General features: G+C 39.3%; 1 protein-coding gene across 1 annotated transcript in view; it reads right to left on the reverse strand.

Moving 5' to 3' along the window:
• Positions 1-14,327, reverse strand: part of ipo11 (importin 11) — a 111,779-nt gene that overhangs the window by 20,211 nt on the left and 77,241 nt on the right. Inside the window, exons 23-29 of the mRNA XM_040154581.1 lie at positions 14,033-14,112; positions 13,831-13,911; positions 12,119-12,214; positions 11,526-11,639; positions 10,896-11,017; positions 3,267-3,362; positions 852-936 (exon numbers count right to left, since the gene is read on the reverse strand). Of these exons, the coding sequence (XP_040010515.1) occupies positions 852-936; positions 3,267-3,362; positions 10,896-11,017; positions 11,526-11,639; positions 12,119-12,214; positions 13,831-13,911; positions 14,033-14,112 (674 nt within the window). The remainder of the gene's footprint in view (positions 1-851; positions 937-3,266; positions 3,363-10,895; positions 11,018-11,525; positions 11,640-12,118; positions 12,215-13,830; positions 13,912-14,032; positions 14,113-14,327) is intronic.

Here is a 14,327-nt window from a genome sequence, read left to right on the forward strand (position 1 = left end):
TGGGATACCGCCCAGCAAATACACACATACTCTCACACAGAGAAAAAAATCACACAAAGTCACAGTAGCAAATAAATACAGCTGAATTTCTTCATTAAAACCCCAATGAAATGTAATTTTTTAATAAATTCAATTTTGCTAAGGCACTCATTTGGAAAAGACCACACACAAAGAAAGATGCCAGAATCATAATTAAACAATATTTCTTCAATGTGAAGGGCTGTTATAATTTTCTGAGCTTTCACAGTGTGACAGAGAAGCAGAGGAATGCATCCTCATACAGAGTGAATGCCTATACACACAAGCATAACTCTTACTGTTTAATTGGTATATATCCCCCACCTAGAGGCCATTTATGGGTATTCAAAAAACATCCATGCTCACCGAAAGTGACTCACAGCATGCTGCTAAGACACATGCCTGCATCCAGGGACTGTACTTAAATGATTACATGATGCTGTAACTGAATAGCTGCAGCAGCCATTCAACCTGAGAGGTGTCTCTGAATTGGTACCTGACTAACGAGTGTATGAAGTGACCACCTTTCTCTGTGCTTACCAGAGAAATAGATTTTCTTTGGGCTCTAAATTATTGGGCTTATTTTTGTTGAATGTTTTAATCTTGTATTATGATTTCTAGTGTGGCATAAAGGATATCACAAGGGGCAAAGACTAATTGTGTCATCAGAGAACATGGAGAAAGAAACCTCAGTAAATGAACAGAAAAAAATTACATAATTGAGGCTATTTGTCCAAAAATCTAATATGAGAACAGCACAAGATTAAAAAAAAGGTTTACTGATTGCAAAAATAAAATTATACTTTGTGCATAGAAGTATGTGTCTGACTCACCAGTTTCTTCCTCTTGTCCTGCTCAGTCGGTGGCTCCTCATCATCACTTAGCTTTGGCTCCTCAAAGTGGCTCATCAGCATGCAGCTGCAAACACAACATTCAACTCAGTATTAATAAGCACACATAAACAGTAGCAGACAATTTCACAACAGGCAGCATGCGCACACACACAAAGGCACACAAAAAAAGGCTGAACCTTCTGGCAGTTTTGTACATAGCCCTGCCTGCTGTTCATATTGGTTCATGGTTCATCTGCATGCAGAGAGAATTACAGGAGAAACCTTTGTGCTAAGTCCAAAGTCTTTGCATGGTCTTTTTATTTCCTCTGCCCTTTTTACTTAATCCTTATTGTCAGTAGAGGTGATGTAAGGGGGGTCTTGAAGGTCACATTTCCTGACTTTAACATTTAGCACTTTATAATTCGTGATCAGAAATTCCAACTACATTCTACCTAAACTCTAACTAATGAAATACAAACTAACTAAAATCAACTCACTAAAATTAAGTGCAGAGAGAACAGGTAATATTTTCAAGAAATACAGCTAAGTAACTGCAATCCAATCTCTTTGTTCTGAGATGAACAGTGCTTTAAAGTAATCATTAATATGCTTCACAATGTATCAAATGGCAATGGGAAAACAATGTGACAATGTGGACAGGTTCTCTCTTAGTGAGAGAATTACCAAATCTGCAACTCCTCTCTTTTTTGCAGGGCTTTATAGTGAATTTCATTTCCTTGTTTAGCTGTTTGCCCCGCAACTTCACTGGTTTGGTTCATTCTCAACGCTCTCGTAATGTGTTTTTTTTTTCCCAGCAGCAGAAGGGAGCTGTTTTCACTGATAAAAAAAAACTTGGTACAATGGTACACTACCTGCTCCAACCCCGTCTCCCAGAAATTCTGTTTCTATACAACTAAACCCCAGCAGCAAATATGTTTTGTTGGAAATATAATTGCTGGCTGGATTATGTTCAGATGCAACATATTTTTTTATGTACAAAGTCCTACATTTATTAACGGCAGCGGAGTCACAAGGAGATGCAAATAATCAACTGTTTGTCACAAACTTATGGCACATCAACTTAAAGGTGATGATACTCTAATAATTTATTGATGGCAGTGGAGACGCCAGGAGATGATTGGGGTGGATGGTTTGGGGTACAAAGCACATGACTGTCACATCAGAGATTGGATTTTGCATCCAGACTCCCATTTGTGGTCAGGTTCAGGCAACAAAAGTGGTTCGCTTAAGGTTAGGGAATGATCGTGTTTTTTTTTGTAAATAAAGAAATTGTGTCTGAAGTCACAGTGGACTTATTCTGTATTAAACCAGACCACGATCTTTCCCTAACCTTAGCCAAGTGCTTTCAGTGCCTTAACATAACCATAAACTTGTTTACAAAAGCTGTCGTCGCTACAAGTGGATATTGTACAGTAAGATGGGATATCTTGTGAGAAAATAATTACACTGTCTGTGAACATTTTACTGATATGTTATTACATTAGTAGAAAACATAGCCTGGTTGCATTAAGTGTCACACAAAACATATTTGCTGTTGCAGCTTATCTGAATAAAAATGTAAATTTTAGGAGACTGGGTTGCCTGCTCCGCACCAAACAGCATACAGACATACTAAGCGACTACCTGGTGACACAGTGAAACATTTAGCATTTAAAGAGCCAGATATTTCCCTCAGGAGTTGCTGAACAAAAACAGAGCTAAAAAAGAGTGTGATTTTGGACTTATGTTCAACCCGACTCCAAATGAATCCTAATGTTGTTCCATAACTGCTGGATGTGTAAATAATCAAGTATTTGCCACAAAGTTATGGCACATTAACTTAAAAGGTAATGATAATCAAAGGTACACAACTTTGCATTTTTTCCCCCACACTGGCACTTCTTAGAGGGTGCTGAGCGATTTTGACAGCATGGAAAAGGGCTGTCTGCATGAAGGTTAACATCTACTAAGAAATGAGTACCATGCAACTGGGAGAGAGGGCCAGAGCACGTTCGGAGTCGAAGGGAAGCTGTGTTAGCTGTGTCTCCTTCCATAGTGAACCGGGGTTTCTGGGACATTTCACAGGCCATTATTTTTCTAGAGAAATATATCTGTCGAAAATGCCACTACCCCTCCTTCACCACATTGTCATGAACCATGAGAAAGTGACTGCTTTTTTATCATTTTTAAATTCCTTCTTCAGATTATTGTTTTTGATTAATTTGAGTTTAAACGCACATCTGCAATTGCACTGCTTCATGTACTTTAAAAAGCAAAACAAATATTTCAACTGTTTTCATTAATCATGCATGAGCTTTGTCACTTCATTTTCTTGGGAAAAGACTGACTGAAAAACTATGATTTAGAAGAATTTATACATTTGTTTTTCTTTCCTTTCTCCTCATGTATACTTACTCTTTGAAGGTGCCTGTTTCTGTATCTTCTGTCATTACATCATGCAGTGCCTCGACGCAGATGTTGATGATGCCACAAAACTTGTCCTGAATCACACTGATAACACACAGATGACACAGACACATTACTCATGAGATCATTAATTCACCAGCTGTGTGTTTGTGTGTGTTTGAATGAGAGAGAGCGATATACAGAGAGGTGGGTATTTGTCCAGATAGGCAAATGGTCATTGAGAGCAACATCACAACAGAGAGCAACAGACTGGGATAATCCTGGCAACAGTGAAAGGGATAAAGCGGATATCAGAATAACATATGGCCACCCAGAGAAAAGGGTGTCTGTGCCATCCATCAACTCACATCACAGCACCCATGTCCAGATTGCTGTGTTTTTATGCATCTCTCCTTTACCATTTCCCATTTGGCTTTTGGAATTTACATTTCTTCTCTATGCCTACCAAGCATGTACACTTGGTAAGAAGACTTTACCACAACAAAGTGCAAAAAGGGAGAAAGGGAAATCAAATGAGCCCAAACAATAAGGTGTGTATAACAGTGCACTGAAAACATGTCTCTACTTTTACGTTTATACAAAAACATGCTGCCACTGTACTGATCAATCACATATGATGAGGGTGATTTTCCAGCTGTACTGGCAGTTTAATTGTGTCAAAGCAAACATTCAAGTGTGAAACATGGCTAATTGTCTTTATACGAAGCCTTGTGGGATGAGTCTCTATTTTTTCCCCCATAGCCACTGTGGTGTTTTTTCCAGCAATGAAGTATTGTAGAGTCTTGGCCTGCTGACTTGCTGAAACTGAATATCTTTAAAATATGCCAGCACACAACACCCACCACCAAAGCTTTAAGATGAGCAGCAGTCATTGATTAATTATTTGAGTCTTTCTTTGAAAGAACTGGAAAGAAAGTGGGTTTTCCCATGTCAATAGGATTAAAAAGCAGGAAGGGAAAGAATACAGACATAAAGAGTGAGTATGAGTGCTTATGGGCCCTGATGCATCAAAGGTTCTACCAGTTCAAGTACTTGGCTAGGTAGGCCCGAGGCAATTCTGCACAGTTCACTGAGCATGAAGTCTGGCAAAAAAAAAGGAAAATCAGTGCATGACAGACACATACCCAGCCAGTAAACATTGACATGTCTCTTATTTCTTATGTGTGGGAATCTTCCATGGACACGATTCAAGTATATGCTCATATTACAGATACTGCCATCAAGACTGAAATAATGTGAACGCTGAGCTTTGGCAATAGGGGATCCATTGAGCCAGCATATGGCTTTGCAGTAAAGTCATATTTCCTAAACTGGTGTGAGAGAAAAATTGTGTTTCTCCAACCAACTCAAACTTTGCACACGTATAACACACTCACACATACAAGGATATATGAGTCCCAGCATAAAATACATAATGTAGAAGAAAGGAGAAAAATAATATTCAAGGCTAATATTACTGTAGGCAATTTTTGATAGACTTAAACAAGAATAAAAAACTGTTCCAGATGAATATGAAATATTTCTTCATCTCAGTCAATAACATTTCACTATTAATGTCCTGAGAGTGTAAAATACATCACTGAACACCTCTGCCCCCAATTTCCTAATAATCGTCTCAAATTGGCAGCCATAGCAACAGCTGGATGCAGGCATCGTATTAAAAATTCCTTATCATGCGTTAAAACATGTCTTTCAGGTCTAATTCTATCCAGCCCAACACCTCTTCAGTGATTATTTTTTAATGACTGACTAGTGCCGCTGCTTTGTGCCTGCCATTCAAATCAGTTTAAGTGCAAACCCGATCTGAAAGCTGACAGGCTACGTGGAAAAACAAAATAGTTGCAGCCAGAAAGTCCTCATCAGAATCAAGTGTCTCTGTATCATCGTCACTCCATAAACAAAAGGCAGCTCCAAGGAGGCACAAGACAGTAACCAGTGAAGGCTGTAACCAAAATTATATTTTCGGTGTGAATTTCTGCCCCAAAGTGTGTTAGTTCAACACAGAGTGCTGAATTTTGTTTTCAGCAAATCATTTTATCATCAAATTGCATTCTGATTTTCTTTCTGTGGCAGATGGCACTTTGTATGGCAAAATCTTTCCTCCTTGTAGAAGGAGTGCCACACTGCTATAATACCTCCTCTTAAAAATGACATATATTCCAGCGGAGCTTGCTGAAAATGGATTTCAAATAAGCATCAATGATTACAATTGATGCTGCTGAACATCACTGGTTTTATATCAGTAGGCTAGACCCTAGTCAAAGTGCTTTGGTGGTGTAAGTGGCGAGTGTGTAACTCTAGGGCTGAAGATGGCGTAAAAGTTCTTGCATTAGTAAATTGAAGCCATGGAGTATTCAATTCATATCAAAGCTACCAATTAAAATGGGTAATATTCCAATGACAGTACTGAGAAATTAACCTTGTGAATAAATGATTAAGAATTAAAAAAATGACACATTCCTAAAAATATACGTGCGATAAAAGCAACAATTAAAGGCAAGGAATTGCATAATCTCAAAATGGAGAAGAGTTTTAAGTAGGAGTGATAATCTACTTATAATTGCATGCTAAAATATAAATCCAGTAACATGTCTGCTGTGCAAGCTACAGCTAGGTGTGCTCCAGCACCTTACATCTTTATCTTTATGGGCTGGGTAACACTGTTTATGGTCATGTAGTGCTTAAAAAAAAAAAAGAAAAAAAGGCACAATTCAACAAAACAGTCAAAATGTTTTAATTAAATAAATTAAATAAAACTATAAAACTACAAAAACGAATCAAAAGTTTGATGAGACAAAAAGTACTTGCAGCCTATGCACAGAGAATATTTGATCCCTCATATGATGTACCAACTTTGAGATAGAAACTCACGATTAGACAAAATATGAGCATAGCAGATCCAGGCAATAAAGATGTACATATTTATTTATTAATGTCCTTGATCTTGTTGAGTACTTGCATTTCTTAACAGAAGCTTTACCATCAAAAAGCAAACTGTTAGTGATGATAAACTAGCACTGCAAAAAAAAGGCTGAATGAGAGGTTCTAATGACTGGCTGTGTATGTTAAATACAAAATGAGAATGAAACACTCTAGTGGCCTTAGACTGCAAAAAAGTTAGTGCTACTTAGATTCAGTCCTTCCAAAGTTTGGCATACCAGAGGACAAACAAGACACTGATGTATTCAGTGAACGGATTTAATCAGAAAAAGCAAGTAAGATTCAATAAAAACAAATTGTGAAAGTGAAAAAAAAAGTAGTATCTGACTGAATATGTGATACATAGAAACACAAAATACAGTCAGTGATCAAATTTAGAAGCAACAGAAGTTAAGATACTGCACTGCTAATAGTGTTCTAATCTAATTATATCCCTGCTAACTTCAACAGTTGTTTGGCATATTATCCATCTACTACTCAAATGAAGGGGAGAAACTGCATGGTTTATATTCCTGACTGGTCCCCCAGACTGAAACACACAAACCAGCAATAAGTAATAAGAAATGCCTAACTGAATACTTCCCTATTGTATGTATCACCTTCTCCAGCTCTTTCCCAGCACTCTAGTGGTGCCTTTTTGCCTTGAAGCAAATTCCTAGTGGTGTGTTCTACTGTACAGCTGTATAAACTGAGTGCATAATACACATTTTCTCTTTTACACATCAAAATTAAAGAATAAAAGATAGGACATTTAATGTCATTAGCATAACTAGTACCACTAGTATTCACATTTTGTCCATTTCTAAATATTGTATTACAAAGGACTTGTATGAATCAGGAACAATCTAGGAACTGTGTACTGCTGTTCCCAAAAAAACAAAAACAAAACAAAACAAAACAAAAAAACTAGTAAGAGAAAATTCTGGTCCAAAGAATGATGTATGAATCAACAATGAAGAATAGAGAAACTGCAGTTACTCGGTCATACTAGAAAGGGCATGCTTCGATGTTAATGTGGTTGCCAAATAAGATCAAAATCAACCACTCTCACTACCAGGGACTAACACAGAAACAAGGAAAGATCTGTCTGTCTTTCTTCAGAAATATTTTTGAGCAACAAATTTATACGATACCAATGAACACTGCAGAGTCCTACAGGCCAAAATATTTAATTTTTATCTAACACCTATCTTGTCAACACATGAGCAATTACTCCTTTTTTTCTTTAACTTTTTTCTTGTGATTGCAAATTTTTCAATAATGCATTTTATTTCAAAATTATATGTAACATAAGAGTGAAAAAAAAAATCAGCTAAATGATTGAGATTAATTTCTCAATACAAGTGAAAAACAGAATTTAGGATACCCACAATTTCAACTTAAAGTGAGACACTTCACTAAATCTTATAGGAAAAAAAAAAAAAAGACTATCAGATGATATTAAGGGCAGCAATGGACGAGATATGGATCTCTTCCAATTTTACTTATGATTGTATTTGGGAAAGTTGATTTGTCATGCAGCCCTTAACCACCCAGGGCTGTCATAATCAATTGCTGTTCCAGACCAAGGATGGGGGCGTAACAAAGGATTTCATGCCTGTCTACATCTATGATTACCATATCTGGAGTGCAGAATACTGAGCTTCCCAAAATCCTGATAAAACTTGCACCACCATACAGTCAGACAGGACATCACAAGTAAAGTTGATCATTAAAAGCCAGAGTAACTCCTTTGAACCACTTGAAGAGAAGTTTCAATTAGAAAAAGAAATGAGAAAATCCTTTGAAGGCAAGTGAAGAGAAGGAAAATCTCTTTTTTTTTTAATATTTGGGACTTTGCCTTCCTGCACACGAGTCCAACTTAGGTGTAGGTGACAGCCTAATGTGTAATGACTCAGACAAGAAAAGAATATTCTGTATCTCACACTAAATTCAATATTCCATCTCTCTCACTGATAACATGTTGGTTGAACTTAAGTAATTTGATTAGTAGTAAAGTAAAGATACAGTACATCAGGTTAAATCATATATTTTATCTACATGCTACCATCATCATCATCATCATCCTGCACAAATGCAGAGGGTATACAGTTAACACTTATATACTTTAGTTTAAACCTTAGATTTAACCTGCAGAGCTGCTTAGTGCTGTATCATGAGGCACTAAGCAGGTGCTCTGGTAGGGAAAGTAACTGTTTGGGTGCAACTTTTATAGCATTGCAGACAAAAGTTTTAAAAACTTTGACATGGACAACTTCCACACTTTTGATCTAAGAGGGCTTGTTTTCTGTGAGCGTGCATGTTTGCTTCTTCATTGACATGGTAAGAGATGTTGGCTCAGATTAGTGATTAGATAACCTGCTGGTCCCATGGGGGCAGGTTGTCCAGATCGATGACACCATTACAGACTGTTATCTGCTTGAGTTGTGTGGCATTGTACAAATATGATGTCGTATATTTGCTGCCCCAGAGCCTAGAAAGCCCACTCCAGCTACATCACATCAGCCCTTGATGTCAACATTCATGAAGGACAAGGTAAACTCGCTGACGATTTTGTGCAGTTCTGCTGCTCTGACATACACAGGCAGACCATCTCCAACAGAGCAAAAGAGCAGGCAAAAAAAGAAAAAGCTAGTCTATGTCAGTCTATCAATAAAGCGCTGGAATACACAATTGGCATCACAACCAATATGTGGACCAACGGCTTCAATATAAGATCATATACAGTGCTGACATGTCACTTCATCCCAGAAAAATCTGTGCAGTCGGGTGATTAACTAATCAGTAGGTGATTTGTTATTTTAAAGCAGGGGGATGACTCAATGGGTACTTTATATTAGGACTTCAGGATTATCATATAGGACTAGCCTACTTCTCGATACTATAATTGCCTTTATAATGTCAATTTAACAGAACTGCTATTAGCATAAATACATATTTTTTGGAGGCCTATTCTTTAACTGGATGTGGACATTAAGCATTTTAATAATGCGAGTTTATACTGTAGTTTTGACAGTATAAACTTTATCACGAATTACGTAACTGTAGCAGTTGGGTATAAAGGAATATTATAGGAATTTACAGCCAGCAGTGTGTCTCTAGGATCCTGTTGCTCTTCTGCAACTACACATTACTACTTGTCACTTTGGTCATGAAGGTGACATTACTCTATAGAGTATATAGGCTACAACATAGTATAGAATTGAGAATTTATAGTATATAATTAAGAGAATATTATAGATCCAAGGCGAAACTGACAGGAGGGCGGGACTGATAGAAAAGGCACAATCACAAAGCCGTCTGCTATTTCAGCACAACAGACAGCACCATGGATTTATCAGTACACAGGGCTACTATATTCCAGAGCCATGGTCAGACCCATAGATTTTAACTTGCACAAACTTCAGTCAGATGAAGGATCAATGAGTCAGGCAGACTAGATTTACATATTGAGCTGAACAACCCCTCTGCCCCTGCAACTAGGGGATGGACGGGGGGGGGCAGGTTAACAAGGGGGATGCATTTGGGCCATTTTGCTAACAAGGGTGATGGCATTCCCCCTCATCGCCCCTAAAATCACCTACTGATGGCAACATTTGGACAAACAGCCCAAAAAAAAAAAAAAAAAAAAAAAAAAAAGTGCAAAAATGCTCACTTTGCTGAAGCCTACGGTGGCTCATGCAAAACCTTCTTGTCTATCTTTTTGAAACATTCATTAAATAAGAAAAAGTTATCTCTTACTCTATTATACGGATGCTATCGCTATATGGGCTAAAGATGCCGGTTTGTGTTTGAGTGACGTTCGGGTTGTTGATTAACACATATATTTGTAAGTGCGGATTGGCTATCATAAGTGGTCAGGGGGGTGCGGGTATTGAAAAACCCTGACCTGTGCATCACTAGCCTAGATGGTATTGGGTCTCAGCACCATAATCCACTATAACTCATCTAGTTGTGGTCAACACTTGCGTTACCACACACATTCAAATAATCACACAGGGCACATGTGGATGCAAGAACAGAGAGTTGCGTCATGCTGCTGGTAAAACCTGATAATTTACAGATTCAAGTCCCAAATGACATTGCACGTCTCTCATCATAGAGTCGGGCTTCGGCATGTTTAGTTTGACAGAATATGAGCTCATAGAACATGTTTGTGAGCTTGTATGTAAAACCATGGGTCAACACCTGTCTAGACATGCCCCACATTCTGTTGGGCATAAAGTTGTCTCGCTTACAACACACACTACATCCTGTAAGCACTATGTAAAGATTCAAAATCTGTCTGAAAATCCCACTTCCCACGTGTGCTTGCACTGTGCATACAGTACATGTATGTGTGCTGAGCCACTGTGACATATTATACCCATTTGGTGAGGCAATACTGGTTACTCTGTTGAATTAGTGCAGCATATTATGACTCTAGGACAAAAGTCTATTATTCTTCTCAAACTTTTTAACAAGATCTAATATTCCATTCAACACCACAAACCACACAGAGAAAGATATTACCACCAGCTATAGTCTATAAAGATGAATAAGACCTAAATAAATCATTTGTAAAGTATATCTCTTCACATTCCCCTTATTTTAGCTGGGCTAACAGGGTGGATGCTATTTACTTTTCAACAGTATAAAGCCCCATCAGCACATAAATGAAGGACAAATGTTTCTCACCTGTTGTCAGATGGTAGAAGGGAAAGTAGAGCCAGCGACGACAGCTTCCTCCTCTCTGGCTGAGTGATGTTGTCCATGCGGTCGACCCACATCTCTATCACACTGCCCAGCAATTGGTCCATCTGATGAGGAATGACAAGATTGAATGAAGAGGCATAGACAAGAGGGAGGACAGAGACAGTGTTTGACAACTTAAGATACAAGATACTGATAGATTTTATTTAATGTTTAAAAATATTGTTCTACCAATGTCGTAAATGTCAGCAAAACTGGCTTTCCATGCTTGTTCAGCCTCATTTACCTTCCAGCCTTGTTCTCTATCATCAAAAAGGAAGAATTTGACATGATGGTGAGACAAGTCTGGGCTTTTTATTTATTTAGTTTAAGGCAGCAATGTCGAAACAAGGCAAAATTAATTTTGCTTTGTGTCACAAAAACAACAGTGCCAGAGTCTCACAGTAAAGAGACTAACTTTAGGGCTTGAAAATGTTACCAATCCCTTGGATCATAACTTTCAGCCTTGTTCACAATTATTTCCTTTTAACAGGAACTTTGCAGTTATGTCTCTCAGAGACATTCAAAAAGACTGTGCTGAGAAGACAAAAATGAAGGGCAGACATCGAGCCTCACCTCCTGGCTGCAATCAGAGGCCATTTGAGTGAGCAAAGAGGAGAAGAAACTGGAGTTCTGGAGCAGGACACGACCCATGATGCCTAGGTAGGTGGACATCACCACGGGGTATCGCTGTACAACACAAACACAAACACAAACACACACACAAACACAAACACACACAATGGGAATACACAATCATATGCGGATGCAGAAACGTACCCATGCACAAATGCTTTTACATAAAGCACGGGTCATTAAGCATGATAAGGGAGAAAAAAAGATAAGCCCACTGACACAGCAGAATCCTGGCCAGGCAATCTATGACCTTCATCTGAGTTGATCAATAAATGCCAGTATATATTCTCCATAAGAATTAATTTCATGTGACAGAGAAGGACAAACTGGAAGAACACACAGGGGCAGGAATTGTTGCATTTAAAGGAAGCAGTTTAAGGTTTAATAAGGATAAATATTTAAACATTCAGTAAAGGAGGATGGAAAATGAGTAAAAAAGCACCACAGGTAATACATCAAACCTTTATATGTTTGTCCTTTAATTTTATATAATCCCAGTCCAGGTCTCTGCAAAATGTAAAGGTAAGACTCACCTCACCGTCCACGATACCTCTGAAGACAGCTGGCAACAGGGGCTGGAACATGTGGGCTCCCAGTATGGGGCTAACCTTTAAAGCTATCTCTACAACCTGCAGAGACACAAAGAAAGGGAGGATGAGGGACACGACTCAAGAGAGGGGAGTAAGAAACAGTAGCAAGGAATAACACAAGAAGAATAGACAGGGATAACTTGGGAGGGAGCCGGAAAGGGAGGTTTTGACTGCACTGACTGGAGTGTTTTTGAAGCTGCAACTGGCAACCCAGATGAATTGACTGACACTATGACATCTAACATCAGCTTTTGTGAAGACATGTGCCAAAACAAGACCTTCTGCACATACAACATTAAGCCATGGTTCACAACCAGACTAAGACAACTTTGTCAGGCCAAGGAAAAAGCCTACAGAAAACACTAGAAATTTACTAAAAAAGAAAGAAGCTACACTGAAAGGCTGAAAAACATTGTTTCAAGCCAACAACCCTGCATCAGTGTGGAGAGGCCTGAAAGACATTACAAACTACAAGAGACCATCCCCCCTGCTGAGGCAAACAAAGACCTGGCTGACATAGGTTTGAGAGGGACAAATTCATACCCCTCAACCACACCAGCCCACCAACAACAGCCCCCATCACAGGACTGAATGACTACAGGCTATCGCTCCGACATCTGTGTTCATAAGTTCTTTTGAACAACTGGTGTTAGCCCACCTGAAGAACGTCACAGTACACCTGCTGGACCCCCTGCAGTTTGCCTACTGGTCAAACAGGTCAGTGGATGACACAGTCAACATGGGACTGCACTACATCCTGCAACACCTTGACCTGCAACACCACTCCCTCCTAACTCTCCCAGGTCACTGTATCCCCCCTTATCTGTCAGTGGATCACCATCTTCCTGACAGGCAGGCAGCAGCAGGCGAGGCTTTGAGACGTCACTTCTAGTTTACGGACAGTCAACACTGGTGCCCCCCAGGGTTGGTGTCCTCTCCCCACTGCCCTTCTCTCTCTTTACCAACAACTGCACCTCCAAGGACCCAGCTGTTAAAATCCTGAGGTTTGCAGACGACACTACGGTCACTGGACTCATCCAGAATGGCGACTAGTCTGCATAATGCAAGGAGGATAACCAGTTGGTGCTCTGGTGCAGTCAGAACAACTTGGAGCTGAACAAGCTCAAGGCTGTGGAGGTGACAGTGGACTTTAGGAGACACCCTCAGCACTGCTCCCCCTCACAATATCCAACAGCCTTATGTCAACAGTGGAGACCTTCAAGTTTCTGGGAACTACCATTTCCCAAAACTTGAAGTGGTAGAGCAATATCAACTCCATCTTCAAAACGGCCCAAAAGAGGATGTACTTTCTTCAGCAACTGAGGAAGAATGGTCCGCCACAGGAGCAGTTGAGCCAGTTCTACACCGCAGTCATCGAATCTGTCCTGTTCGCATCCATCACCAAAACATCTTCACCGGGCCACACAGGCAAAACAAACAAACGCTGTGGTAGAACTTAAGAAGGCAGAATGAAAAATGAATAAAAAGAGAGAGAGTAAGCAAAAGAGATATATAGGTGTGTGTGTGTGTGTGTGTGTATATGTGTGTGTGTATATGTGTGTGTGTGTGTGTGTGTGTGTGTGTGTGTGTGTGTGTGTGTGTGTGTGTGTGTGTGTGTGTGTGTGTGTGTGTGTGTGTGAGGGAGTTGACAGTACCTTGAGCACTTGGACCTGTCCCTCATTTGTGATGTCTTTCAGTAGATCACAGAAGGATCGGCACAATGATTCTGCATAGTTCTGGAAATACACAAATTCATACATACGGAGGTTAAACTTTATATAATGTATGTGCATTAGTGTCTTTGTCTCTTTATAATGAAATGCTTCACTTGACATACAGCATGTTTGAGTGCCTCACCTGCAGGAACTCTGTGGCAGACAAGTATATGTAGGCATTAACGATCTGAAAGCAGGTGCGCTGGTTCTCGGAGCTCAACTCTGAAACAGAGCATAAGATGTTTCACTTTACCAAATTGGACAAAAAGGTTTAATTGATTGATGAAGACAGGAACAGAGGAAGCAGGCAAAGAGAGAGGACAAAGGCAACTGTTGATGAATGATCCAGCTGGACAAGACTGTTTAGTCGCCTAACACATTAGGAATGCATTGCATACTGGATGGATGAACCTAATAGCTTTTGTTCACTTAGAGTA

The sequence above is a fragment of the Xiphias gladius genome, chromosome 19 (assembly GCF_016859285.1).
Source record: "Xiphias gladius isolate SHS-SW01 ecotype Sanya breed wild chromosome 19, ASM1685928v1, whole genome shotgun sequence".
NCBI classification, from domain to species: Eukaryota; Metazoa; Chordata; class Actinopteri; order Istiophoriformes; family Xiphiidae; genus Xiphias; species Xiphias gladius.